We start from the raw sequence: 14,018 nt of genomic DNA, 5'->3' as shown, positions 1-14,018 counted from the left end.
CACTTCAGTTAATCACATTATCAGTGCAACAAACCAAGCCATACAACAGTTTAAAATGGGAGTTTACAGAACTTTATTTTTGTCCCAATTTGAAAATAATTTCTTACTTTAATGATGGCGCTGCAGCACAATATAAAAATCTCAAAAACATTTATAATTTATGTCATTACTTTGAAGATTTGACAGGAATTGAGGCAGAATGGCATTTTTATGCTACTACACATGGAAAGGGGTTCGCTGCACATTAAAAAGGCTTGAATTCAAAGCTAGTTTGCAGAATCCTATGACTAATTGAATATTAACTCATGTTAATATACAGGGTGTCCTATTTATCTTGACCACCCTAAATAACTGTTTGTCCAGATGCAAATTACAAGATGTTTCAAGCAAATTTTCTTGACCTGTCAGGGAGATATCAATGAGCATGATTGCCTTCATTGTAGCATTGTTTTTTACAAAGATATGAACAGCAGTATGACTTTTTTAAATGGCACCCTGTATTTTTTATTCAGTAATTCATTTGCTCTCTGAAATATCTATTCAAATATGTATCACAGTATACCCCTCACTGAGACACAACGTTATTAATTACATAACAGAACATTGACTTTGAGCCCGGGATCACAAACTCGTTCACTTGCTGGAGTTGTCAGAAAACAAATGAAAACCAAGTCAAAACATAACACAAAATTGACTTTGACTCTCCTGTACCATTGCCCAGGAGTAGAACATTCGAAGGTGCTCAAAGTGGTGACCCTGGACACTAATACACTGGTGCACTCGTTGAGTGAAAGAATTATTTACTGCTTCCAGTGTTGCCTGCTGAAGAGAGTTACAAGTAAGTACGATACGTTCCTGCAAAAATGTCCTCTGGAGTTGTTGAAATATCGTGATAGGCAACGTCTTTAATGCATCCCCAAAGAAAAAAATCCAGATGATTTAAATCTGGAGACATAGCAGGCCAAGTAACTGTTCCTCCTCGACCAATCCATCTGGCAGGATACCTTCCATTCAGAACATGACGTGCACGCAAGGCATTATGTGCTGGACATCCATCGTGTTGATACCACATAAGTATTCTGGTTCTTAGCAGCACTTCATCCAGAAGAGGAGGAAGAACCAGTCTGTGGAAGTTGGCATATGCTGTGCTGTTTAGACTACCATTGATGAAATAAGGGCCAATAATTTTAGTACCAAGCATCCCACACCAGATGTGAACTCTCCACTGACACTGATGTTCCATCTGTCTAAGCCATCGTGGGTTCTCGCTGGACCAATAATGCATGTTCCCTGTATTTACCTGTCCTTTGTTTGAGAAGGAACATTCATTGGTAAATAGAACACTGGAGAAGTAGTTCGGGTTGGTGAAGATTTGCTGCTGTGCCCACTGACAGAACTGTACATGATTCTGGAAATCATTCCCATGCAATTCTTGTTGTAAGTGTACATGGTAAGGATGGAACTGGTAATGTGTAAGAATACGATGTACACTGGTTTTAGGAACGCCAGTCACGTGTTCAAGCTGTCGTACGTATGCTCACATGTGGATTCACTGCAATGGAAGTGAGAACAGTAACTTTGGCAGCTTCGTCTGTGTGAGTGCTACAACAATTATGTTGTTGTGGGTTGGAGCTTCCCATTTCCTGAAGGGTCACAACAAGACAAGGAAACATCCTCCGGGAAGGTGGGTTCTCATCAGGATATCGCTCTCTGTACAGTTCCGTTGCTTGCGTAGCATTTCACCTACCTTCAACAACAAGAAGATGTTATGTCGATGCACTTTGTAGGAAGGATAGCCTTTACTGTATGCCTACTCCACACAACAGCATGGCTAGGGCCCCCCGTCGGGCAGACCGTTCGCCGGGTGCCGGTCTTCCAATTTGACGCCACATCGGCGACCTGCAGTCAATGAGGATGATAAGATGATGGTGATGACAGCACAACAGCCAGTCCTTGGGCGGAGAAAATTCCTCGACCCAGCCGGGAATCGAACCTGGGCCCAGAGGATTGACAAATCGTCACGTTGCCCATTCAGCTACCAGAGGCGGACTTAGTTACAATAATAAATATTAACTTCCTTCCAACTAAACTACTGTACTAAATGTACCCGTATAGTACTAAATGTACCCATGCATAAGAAAACAGTATTGCAATTACTGTTCTGCTATCTTACATTCCCCATAAATGAGTAGGATTTCGTTGGTGTACATTCTACTCACACAACTAACGATGGTAGACGGAATCACTGATGTGCATTCTATTTATGTTTGTATTTGTCCTCTGTCAACGTCAGCTCATGGATGTGTTCCATGAGCCCGAGTACCTGCACTAAGTGCTGGGAGCACCAACGTCAATGTTGTGTTACTAATTAATAACATTGTATTTCAGTGAATGGTACACTGTGATACATTTTTAGATAAGTATTTAGGAGAGGAAATGAATTACTGAATAAAAATTAAAGCATGCCATTTAAAAAGGTCATATCTTTGCAAAAAAACAAAGCTACAATGAAGGCTGTCATGCTGACTGATGTCCCCCTGATGGCTAAAGAACATTTGCTTGAAAAATTTTGTAATTTGTGTCTGAATAAACAGTTATTTAGGGTGGTCAAGATAAATGGGACACCCTGTATATTTAATTGATGTTAGGTGTTATTTTTTTCTGGAATTCTCAGCTGGCTGTTATCACTGATCACCAAACATGCAAGAGCTGCATTCACAACACCACACAAAATTACATGGCAGTGGTCGTCAGCAGGCTACCAGTGTCATTTAGTGTGGTGTTGTTGATTCGGATCTTGCACATTTCCAGATTGGCAATGACAGCTATCTGTAATTCTGGGAAAATAATACCTAACAAAAGTAGATGTATATATTAATATATGTGTTAAGATTGGGCTGGGAGTCTCAAAATCAATCTTGTATTTTTAATACATCCTTGCAACCAGAGGATCTTTTAGTTACAATTTATTTATTTAGTCCTATGGCTTGGGCCCCCCGTCAGGCAGACCGTTCGCTGGGTGCTGGTCTTTCAATTTGACACCACATCGGCGACTTGCAGTCGATGAGTATGATAAGATGATGGTGATGACAGCACAACACTCAGTCCTTGGGCGGATAAAATTCCTCGACCGAGCTGGGAATCGAACGCGGGCCCAGAGGATTGACAACCCGTCACGCTGCCCATTGAGCTACCATGGGTGGACACTTAGTTACAATAATAAATATTAACTCCCTTCCAACTGTTGGAATCGTGTCAAGCAAATATCCCATCAGTCTTTTTTTCAATGTGGCAAATGACGAGCATGTTGCAGAAGAAATGAGCTAGACAAGAAGATCTTTTGAAGCATTAGTGGTCATAGGGACTCAGAAGTATCATACATTTACTCCCGTGAGCAAAGCCTTGGTTAAACCAAAAGTCATTTATGATTTTCAGGATTTTGATGCTCGTAAAATTCAAGTTGACACAGATGCAGATGCCATGCCTTTTGACCAGATTGTAGGATTTGTCACTGTTGTGACAACAAAAGGTGGACAGCTTGTGTGCTATTGAGAGTTGGAAAAGAAAGAGAAGTAAACCTCATATTTGTGCATCCTTGTGGATCAGTTCCTTCTTTTTCATACCGAAGAAGACCAGATAAATTGTTTGTTCCAAAAGACATCATATTTTGCTAAATATGCCCCACAGCTTCCACTGGAAAAACATACAGACTATTAGGTGAAGAGATACAAAGAAGCTCATAGATTATTTTGGAAAAGACTATGTTGTAATATCAGTAATACTGCTTGAGAGGACACAGTTACATTATTTAAAACAAGGCTGTAATATATAATCTTAGACTCTAATGAGATTGTAATTGGATCACCATAATGTTTTTCTTGTTGAAGATGAATAGGTATCGTCTTATTGCGAGGCACTCAAATAACACAATACTAAATAGTAACAGCTTTGGGAATTTTTAATTAATAATATCAATTAATATTATTATACTTGTAAAATAAAGGTACAGTTAAGTTAATTATTTATTGTCTTTATTGAGTGTGTTTTGTTATGGTGTGTGTTAAAGTATTTTCACAGTTAACAGGGAAAGCTAAAAGTGATTCAAAATTTAAATGTAGGATTCTGATAATCTAATAAATCAGTAGTCATGAAATAAAAAATAAGTGATGGTACAGCCTTGTTTTGTTTTCATCCTTTGATCTTTCTATTACAGCATAATAATAAGCATAAAGTCCTACGTACTACATGCTGGATACTAAGTTCGCTAGCAAAATAAAATTTATTGTAACATGTTCACATTGGAATATCATCATGAAATCTGGCTCATACATTAACAAATGATGTTGGTTTGACAACACACATTTTATAAATTTAATGAAGTTTTAGATACTTTAAAGCTTAAAGGAAACCGAATAAAATTGTGCAATTCAAATGTTAAAAGTCAAATAAGGTCTCAAAATGTGACAAAAATCACATAATTTTGGAACCTTTCGATATCAATAATTCGAAAACATAAAATTCAAAAAAGAAAAAATTAATTAATTTGGGGTTTTTCATGCAGGCAACTACTGCTACCAATTTATAAAAATGTATCAAATTGTGAGATGTCAAGAACCAGACCATTGGTTGGTTTCACATGGAAGGACCCAACTGCTTTAATTGCACGACTTCCCCATGTCTGGAATATTTAAGTCTCGCCATATTACAATAGCATGATCAGAAAACTTCCTCGGGTATTCTCTAAGTAATGTTTGAAGGCCCTGCCACTGCATCTCCTGACACAGGTGATCCATAAAAGTGTCAGATTACCATGTTTTACTCACCGTTGATCTTTACCTTTAGCCAGACTATTCCACATTCAGCATCTTTAATAACCTCACGATATACTATAGGGGTCTTTATGTCAATAAATACACCACCATCTGTGGTACCTATCCTATCCTATCCTAGCCTTGGGATATGTATTCCAATCAGAATTTAGTATTTTGCTGCTGATCATTTCCAATTCCAGTAAACTTCTGTTCCTGATACTTTGTGGGTATCATTAATTTAAAAAAGCAAGACTATTCGGGGATCTTAGCATGGATACCCCTGCAGTGTGAAATGAGTAGGTTTACTTAAATGTGCGGTACAATGTTACTTGACAAGACAGTGGGTGGAGTACTTACGACATTAATGTTGAACATTGTTGTTGTTGTTGTTGTTGTGGTCTTCAGTCCTGAGACTGGTTTGATGCAGCTCTCCATGCTACTCTATCCTGTGCAAGCTTCTTCATCTCCCAGTACCTACTGCAACCTACATCCTTCTGAATCTGCTTAGTGTATTCATCTCTTGGTCTCCCTCTAAGATTTTTACCCTCGATGCTGCCCTCCAATGCTAAATTTGTGAGCCCTTGATGCCTCAAAACATGTCCTACCAACCGATCCCTTCTTCTAGTCAAACTGTGCCACAAACTTCTCTTCTCCCCAATCCTATTCAGTACCTCCTTATTAGTTACGTGATCTACCCACCTTATCTTCAGCATTCTTCTGTAGCACCACATTTCGAAAGCTTCTATTCTCTTCTTGTCCAAACTAGTTATCGTCCATGTTTCACTTCCATACATGGCTACACTCCATACAAATACTTTCAGAAACGACTTCCTGACACTTAAATCTATATTCGATGTTAACAAATTTCTCTTCTTCAGAAACGATTTCCTTGCCATTGCCAGTCTACATTTTATATCCTCTCTACTTCGACCATCATCAGTTATTTTACTCCCTAAATAGCAAAACTCCTTTACTACTTTAAGTGTCTCATTTCCTAATCTAATTCCCTCAGCATCACCCGATTTAATTTGACTACATTCCATTATCCTCATTTTGCTTTTGTTGATGTTCATCTTATATCCTCCTTTCAAGACACTGTCCATTCCGTTCAACTGCTGTTCCAAGTCCTTTGCTGTCTCTGACAGAATTACAATGTCATCGGCGAACCTCAAAGTTTTTACTTCTTCTCCATGAATTTTAATACCTACTCCGAATTTTTCTTTTGTTTCCTTTACTGCTTGCTCAATATACAGATTGAATAACATCAGGGAGAGGCTACAACCCTGTCTCACTCCTTTCCCAACCACATTACGGAACAGAAATGTTTCTGTTGTGTTGTGATAGGGAATCATTAATTTTATTCATCTGATATGGTCATTGTTCCTTCATCAGATCCATCAACTCAGCACATCAAGACACTGGCTCATTTTCTGGAATAAAATTATTCAGATTTGTGTGCATCCACACTGGTCCGTGTTTCGTGTGGTTTAGATAAACAACTTAAGACAAATACATGAATACTTCTTTCATCCAGATTATGGTGTACTTAATCTCGTGTCCTATTCCAACTGGACTGGATGTCCTTCATTGACCAGCCTTTTTCTGGAAATAGTAATTCTACACCTAAACTTTATTGATTTTAGTTTATGTATTCATATTTCTTCTACACATATAGTCCCAGGGTGACAGCCTTTTTCTGCAGCATTCAGCCAAGTTGTCAAATTGGAACCTGGCATTGTCACTGGGCACTTTGTAAGTATTTATCCACTATCTGTAGAAAAATACTTTTATCAATTATGCACTTACAAGTACATTTTCCTTCTAAGTTAATGTAGGGTATAAAGAACACAGTCTTGAAGAGACACTAAGCACCTATCTTTGTTTCCTTGAAACCAGTTGTAGAACAATCTTAACAGATGTTTCTTAATGTTTCAAACAATGGAAATTGAGGATTGAATAATGACTATCTTATGAAAGGAAAATATTGCTACTTGTCATGTAACGAAGATGTTAAGTCACTGTATTGTGAATTTTTTTAATGTTTATTTTAATTTTATCACCATATGTGACAGATAGAAGAGTTTATTTTCCATCTTTAAAGCTGATTCTTGTAATGAAACTATTTGTATTAAGGTTAGTTTGAAAGAACCCCCATTAAATGATTGTTATTGTTATTCTCTTTCCTTTTTCAGGTTTGGATTATGAACTGCAAGAAAAACTGTATGGGCAACACATAGCTCATGACTTAGTTGTCAATGCGATAAAAAGTCATGTGAAAGGTAATAATCATAAACCTTTAGTGATGAGCTTTCATGGCTGGCCGGGCGGTGGGAAGAATTATGTTACAAAGTTTATCATGAAGAACTTATTCAAGAATGGCGAAACTGATAAACATGTGCACATTTTTTCTGGGAAAGCTCATTTTCCTTTAATTGAAGAAGTTTATTTATACCAGGTAGGAGAAATAAGTACTGTGTTTTCACATTGTATTGGAAAGTAACAAGATAAAGGCATTTTAGTCAGAATTTTTACTAGATGCAAAACCGTATTGTTTGATCTTACGTATACCTCTCTTTGAGTTCCCTTCCACTCTCTCCTACTGTATCTCCCTTAACCTTGTGTCTGTACTGACTTCCTCTCTTAATCCATGAATATTGTTGTTTCGATCAGATGGAGGAAATTTAAATAAGCCCGGTGTCTCTCCTAAGAGTCTTCAGGTGCTTTATCTGTAGTGTTTTCTATATGATATCAAAAATTCTGGCAGCAAATTGTAGCCACAGAGAGATAGAGAGCAAGAGAGAGTGAGAGAGAGTGAGAGAGAGAGAGAGAAATATGCCAGGCATTCTGGCCTGAGCCACTGGAGTTGGCGTTCATGTGTACATGAGGTACACTTGCTTGTGTGTATGAGTAGTGTGTGTATCTGTCTTTCTTTTGTCTCTGTTTTATTGATGGGGGCTGTGGCTGAAAGCTTTGTAAGTGTTTCAGTTATGCATGTCTGCAACTTAATGTGCCTTCTTTACAGCAAGTAGCAGTCTCTTTTCCTACATTGTTGATAAACCTTGCACATAGAATGAATTTTTCACTCTACGAAAGGGGAGGAGACGTGTGGAGTTTAACATCCCCCTTTTACACATTACAAAATTAGGAAATCTTCTGTGGAATGGAAGGAGTTCCCAAGGAGAAACTTTTTCAGTTTGTTCTCAGATTTAACTGTGCAGTCTGTCAGACATTTTTGTATCATTGGGTTAGTGATCAAAAATTTTGTTGTCAGCATTGTGCATTCCTTTTTGTGCTAAAGACAACTTTAATGTGAAGTAATGAATTTCATTTTTTTCTTCTGGTGATGTAATTATGTACATCATTATGCCTTTTGAACTACAGTGAGTTATTTATAACAAAATTCATGAGGGAATAAATATACTGTGAAGCAATAGTCACAATATCCAACTTGTTAAACATTGTCTACAAAACTTCCTGGCAGATTAAAACTGTGTGCCGGGCCGAGACTCGAACTCAGGACCTTTGCCTTTCGCAGGAGAGCTTATGTAAAGTTTGGAAGGTAGGAGACGAGGTACTGGCAGAAGTAAAGCTGTGAGGATGGGGCGGGAGTCGTGCTTGGGTAGCTCAGTTGGTAGAGCACTTGCCCGCAAAAGGCAAAGGTCCGGAGTTCTAGTCTCGGCCCGGCACACAGTTTTAATCTGCCAGGAAGTTTCATATCAGCACACACTCCGCTGCAGAGTGAAAATCTCAATATGTCTACAAGATGATCATGGATGAACACCACATATTATTCTTACAGCAAATTTTTACCAGTGAAGACGTTCTCTCTTAAAGTTCAGTTACCCTATAACATCATCCTATATCACATTACTGAATGAAAATATGCAAAATATGTCAACTTACTTATTTGCCGCTCCCCAAGATTTGCAATAATTCAAAGTGCAAATGTGGCTGAAGTTGTTTTTGGAGTTCCAAAATGTATTTGTCCAGTTTAAATTCTCATTAATATGGACACTTAAAAATTTTGACTTTTATACCCTATTTATTACTTGCTCGCCGTGTGTTGATGTAGTACATCTAGATGTGCAGAACTGAAAATGTTGTGTCTTTTTGACCTTGAGATTGAGGTTATTTGCCGAAAACCACTAAATAATAGTTTTAAGAATCTTGCATACTGTTGCTTCTTTTGCTGTATGTTTGGCTGGGTTGATTAAAATACTAGTGTCATTTGCAAAAAGAACTAATTCTGCTTGTTATACAAGGTATTCATAATTACAGTTCCAGTTTCAAAACACTTTAGATAGAGAACCATTGTTCAGAATGATGTCAAATTTGAACAGTATTATTGACTCAAGGAGAAATGCCATAGAACAAAATAAAAATATTTTTTAAAAAAATGAACCAGTAGATATAAATAGGGTTGGCTACAAATGACAGATGAATCACAATGTGGCGGCTCTGGTTTGAGTTGCACAGCACACTACCCAAACTGTTCAGAATGGATGATGGCACAAGTTTGGCAGTCAACTGTTGTGGCACTGTGAGTTAGATAATCCCATCCACCATGGCAGTCTACATCTACATCCATACTCCGCAAGCGACCTGACAGTGTGTGGAATTGTACCACATTGCGCACTGCATGTTTTCAGTTTAGCTACATTTGTAATTGGAGCACTGAACCTGACATCTTTCAGATAACCCCACAGGCAGAAGTCACACATACACTCCTGGAAATTGAAATAAGAACACCGTGAATTCATTGTCCCAGGAAGGGGAAACTTCATTGACACATTCCTGGGGTCAGATACATCACATGATCACACTGACAGAACCACAGGCACATAGACACAGGCAACAGAGCATGCACAATGTCGGCACTAGTACAGTGTATATCCACCTTTCGCAGCAATGCAGGCTGCTATTCTCCCATGGAGACGATCGTAGAGATGCTGGATGTAGTCCTGTGGAACGGCTTGCCATGCCATTTCCACCTGGCGCCTCAGTTGGACCAGCGTTCGTGCTGGACGTGCAGACCGCGTGAGACGACGCTTCATCCAGTCCCAAACATGCTCAATGGGGGACAGATCCGGAGATCTTGTTGGCCAGGGTAGTTGACTTACACCTTCTAGAGCACGTTGGGTGGCACTGGATACATGCGGACGTGCATTGTCCTGTTGGAACAGCAAGGTCCCTTGCCGGTCTAGGAATAGTAGAACGATGGGTTCGATGACGGTTTGGATGTACCGTGCACTATTCAGTGTCCCCTCGACGATCACCAGTGGTGTACGGCCAGTGTAGGAGATCGCTCCCCACACCATGATGCCGGGTGCTGGCCCTGTGTGCCTCGGTCGTATGCAGTCATGATTGTGGCTCTCACCTGCACGGCGCCAAACACGCATACTACCATCATTGGCACCAAGGCAGAAGCGACTCTCATCGCTGAAGACGACACGTCTCCATTCGTCCCTCCATTCACGCCTGTCGCGACACCACTGGGGGCGGGCTGCACGATGTTGGGGCGTGAGCGGAAGACGGCCTAACGGTGTGCGGGACCGTAGCCCAGCTTCATGGAGACGGTTGCGAATGGTCCTCGCCGATACCCCAGGAGCAACAGTGTCCCTAATTTGCTGGGAAGTGGCGGTGCGGTCCCCTACGGCACTGCGTAGGATCCTATGGTCTTGGCATGCATCCGTGCGTCGCTGCGGTCCGGTCCCAGGTCGACGGCCACGTGCACCTTCCGCCGACCACTGGCGACAACATCGATGTACTGTGGAGACCTCACGCCCCACGTGTTGAGCAATTCGGCGGTACGTCCACCCGGCCTCCCGCATGCCCACTATACGCCCTCGCTCAAAGTCCGTCAACTGCACATACGGTTCACGTCCACGCTGTCGCGGCATGCTACCAGTGTTAAAGACTGCGATGGAGCTCCGTATGCCACGGCAAACTGGCTGACACTGACGGCGGCGGTGCACAAATGCTGCGCAGCTAGCGCCATTCGACGGCCAACACCGCGGTTCCTGGTGTGTCCGCTGTGCCGTGCGTGTGATCATTGCTTGTACAGCCCTCTCGCAGTGTCCGGAGCAAGTATGGTGGGTCTGACACACCGGTGTCAATGTGTTCTTTTTTCCATTTCCAGGAGTGTATTAAGAACAGGTGGTCTGGATGGGCAGGCTGTAGGGAAACGATGGCTGATAAACTCTAGCATTTCCAAAATGCCTCTACAGCTTCCACTTCACTGACTGTCCACTGTGCAGAGGAGCACCATATTACATAAAAATGATGCTACCCCACACATCCATGCTGTTGAAGGATTGGAATGACTGCACAAAAGACTCTCACAGCATTTACCAGGGACAGTATGTGTAAGAGGACCTGCATGAATCATCTCAGAAAAATATGGCCCTATGATAAATGATAATCCTACAGAAATAAACAAAAAATTTACCTATTCAAAAAAGCAGATAAAAATTCACATGATACCTTTCTGAGAGATAATCTCCACTCCTTCCAAATTAACAATGTAGGTGTAGACCAGATGTGGTTTGAATTCAAAGAAATAGTATTGGCAGCAATTGAGAGATTTGTACCAATTAAATTAATAAACAGTGGAGCTGATCCTCCTCGGTACACAAACATGGTCAGAACATTATTGCAGAAACAGTGAAAAAAGATGCCAGATTTAAAGGGACATAAAATCTCCAAGATCGGCAATCTTTTACAGAAGCTAGAAATTTAGTGCAGACTTCAATGTGAGGTGATTATAATACAATGGAACTTTGTCTTGAAACCTGGCAGAAAATCCAAAGAGATTCTGGTCGTAAGTGAAGTATGCTAGCGGCAAGACAAAATCAGCACTTCCTCTGCGCAATTAACAGTGGAAATACTATAGAAGACAGTGCTGCCGAAGTTACTAAGCACAGTCTTCCGAAATTCCTTCACCAAAGACGACGAAGTAAATATTCCAGAATTCGAATCAAGAACAGCTGCCAATATGAGTAACATAGAAGTAGATATCGTCGGAGTAGTGAAGCAACTTAAATCACTTAATGAAAGCAAGTCTTCCAATCCAGACTGTATACCATTTAGATTCCTTTAAGAGTATGCTGATACAATAGCTCCATATACAGATGTTCGCGGGACAAAACATCTGTACCCTAAGACTGGAAAGTTGCACAGGTCACACCAGAAAGGTAGTAGGAGTAATCCACTAAATTACAGGCCCATATACCTAACATCGATATGTAGCAGGATCATGGAACATATATTTTCTATCTATTGTGAATTACTCAGTTGCTGTTTTGCAGCCATGTTTAAAATTGTGAACATATATTGTGTTCGAACATTATGAATTATCTCAGAGAGAATGGTCCATTAACTCAGTCAACACATATTTAGCAAACATCGTTCTTGTGAAACACTACTGGCCCGTTACTCACACGAAGCCTTGAATGCTGTTGACAAGGGATTTCAAATTGATTCTGTATTTCTAGAAGGTTTTTGACACGGTAGCACATAAGCGGCTTGTAGTTAAATTGCATGTGTATGGAATATCGTCTCAGTTATGTGACTGGATTTGTGATTTACTGTTGGAGAGGTCACAGTTGGTAGTAATTGATGGAAAGTCATCGAGTAAAACAGATGTGATTTCTGGAGTTCCCCCGAGGCAGTGTTATATGCCCATTGCTGATCCTTATCTATATAAACAATTTGGGAGGCAATGTGAGCTGCCGTCTTAGGTTGTTTGCAGATGTTGCTGTTGTTTATCGACTACTAAAGTCATCAGGAGATCAAAACAAATTGCAAAATGATTTAGAAAAGATATCTGTATGGTGCGAAAATTGGCAATTGACCGTAAATAACGAAAAGTATGAGGTCATCCACATCAGTGCTAAAAGGAATCTTTTAAACTTGATTACACAATAAATCAGTGAAATCTAAAGCCTCTAAATTCAACTAAATACTTAGGAATTAAAATTACAAACAACTTAAATTGGAAGGAACACATAGAAAATGTTGTGGGGAAGGTTAACCAAAGACTGTGTTTCATTGGTGGGAAACATATCTAGAGAGACTGCCTGCACTACCCTTGTCCGTCCACTTCGAGAATACTGCTGTGATGTGTGGGATCTTTACCAGATCAGATTGACAGGGTACATCAAGAAAGTTCAAAGAAGAGCAGCATGTTTTGTATTACTGAGAAGTAGGTGAGAGAGTGTCACTGAAATGATACAGGATTTGGTGTGAACATAATTAAAACAAAGGCGTTTTTCGCTGCAGCAGAATCTTCCTATGAAATTTCAGTCACCAATTTTCTCCTCAGAATGCGAAAATATTTTGTTGCCATCAACGTACTTCGAGAGAAATGATCATCATCATAAAATGAGGGGAATCAGAGTTCGCATAGAAAGATTATAGGTGTTTGTTTTTTACGCACGCGGTACTAGATTGAAACAATAGAAAATTATTGTGAAGGTGGTTCGATGAACACTCTGCCAGGCACTGAAATGTGATTTGCAGAGTATTCATATAGATGTAGATGTCATCAATCCACCTTTGCAGAATGAAGAGGGACTGGTTGATGTGCATTTGAATTTTCCATCACCCATATTCTGTAGTTCTGCATTTTGAGATGTTCTCAGAGATGGAAATCGCCTTTGTCTTCCCATAGAATATTCATTGACTGTTTATTGTCCACTTCCGCTTGAGCCAGAAATTCCAGAGTGAACATTTGTTGTGCTGGCAGGTCAGCAAGAAGTAACTCCTGAACATGGATGATTTTGTATGAATAGGAGTGCAGAATGTTTTGTAGGATTTTATGCACCGTGCTGCAGGCGTGTCCAATGTTCAGGCAATTCCCCATGCACTGCATGTTTGCACACCACCGCTTGACCCCTCCTGCAGTGGTGGGACCACATTTTAGACAGACACCGTATCAACTGCTCTTGTCTCTCTTCCACACTGCATTTCAGAAGAATCTGCCTTTTCAAATTTTGTAATCATTTTTCTACAGACCATTAGCAGATATTGGACCAACAGCTTTTTTCATACTCTTGAGTGTCTGGAACTTCTATGGTGCTCCGGTGTCCAGTCACCATCAGTGGCACGCTATCCTTCATGGAGACATTCATGTTGGATGTCTCAGATGCAAATTGACGAACAGCCATGTGCCGCACATCTGTTGGTGTGCATATTCTGATGCATTCA

At 40.2% G+C, this 14,018-nt stretch overlaps 1 protein-coding gene across 1 annotated transcript in view; it reads left to right on the top strand.

Moving 5' to 3' along the window:
- Nucleotides 1-14,018, top strand: part of LOC124592114 (torsin-1A-like) — an 88,596-nt gene that overhangs the window by 4,788 nt on the left and 69,790 nt on the right. The window contains exon 3 of the mRNA XM_047131805.1: nucleotides 7,004-7,266. Within this exon, the coding sequence (XP_046987761.1) occupies nucleotides 7,004-7,266 (263 nt within the window). The remainder of the gene's footprint in view (nucleotides 1-7,003; nucleotides 7,267-14,018) is intronic.

Source organism: Schistocerca americana, chromosome 2 (genome assembly GCF_021461395.2).
Source record: "Schistocerca americana isolate TAMUIC-IGC-003095 chromosome 2, iqSchAmer2.1, whole genome shotgun sequence".
NCBI lineage: Eukaryota > Metazoa > Arthropoda > Insecta > Orthoptera > Acrididae > Schistocerca > Schistocerca americana.
Note: the sequence above shows the minus strand (reverse complement) of the source record. Positions and strands in the feature narration are given on the sequence as shown.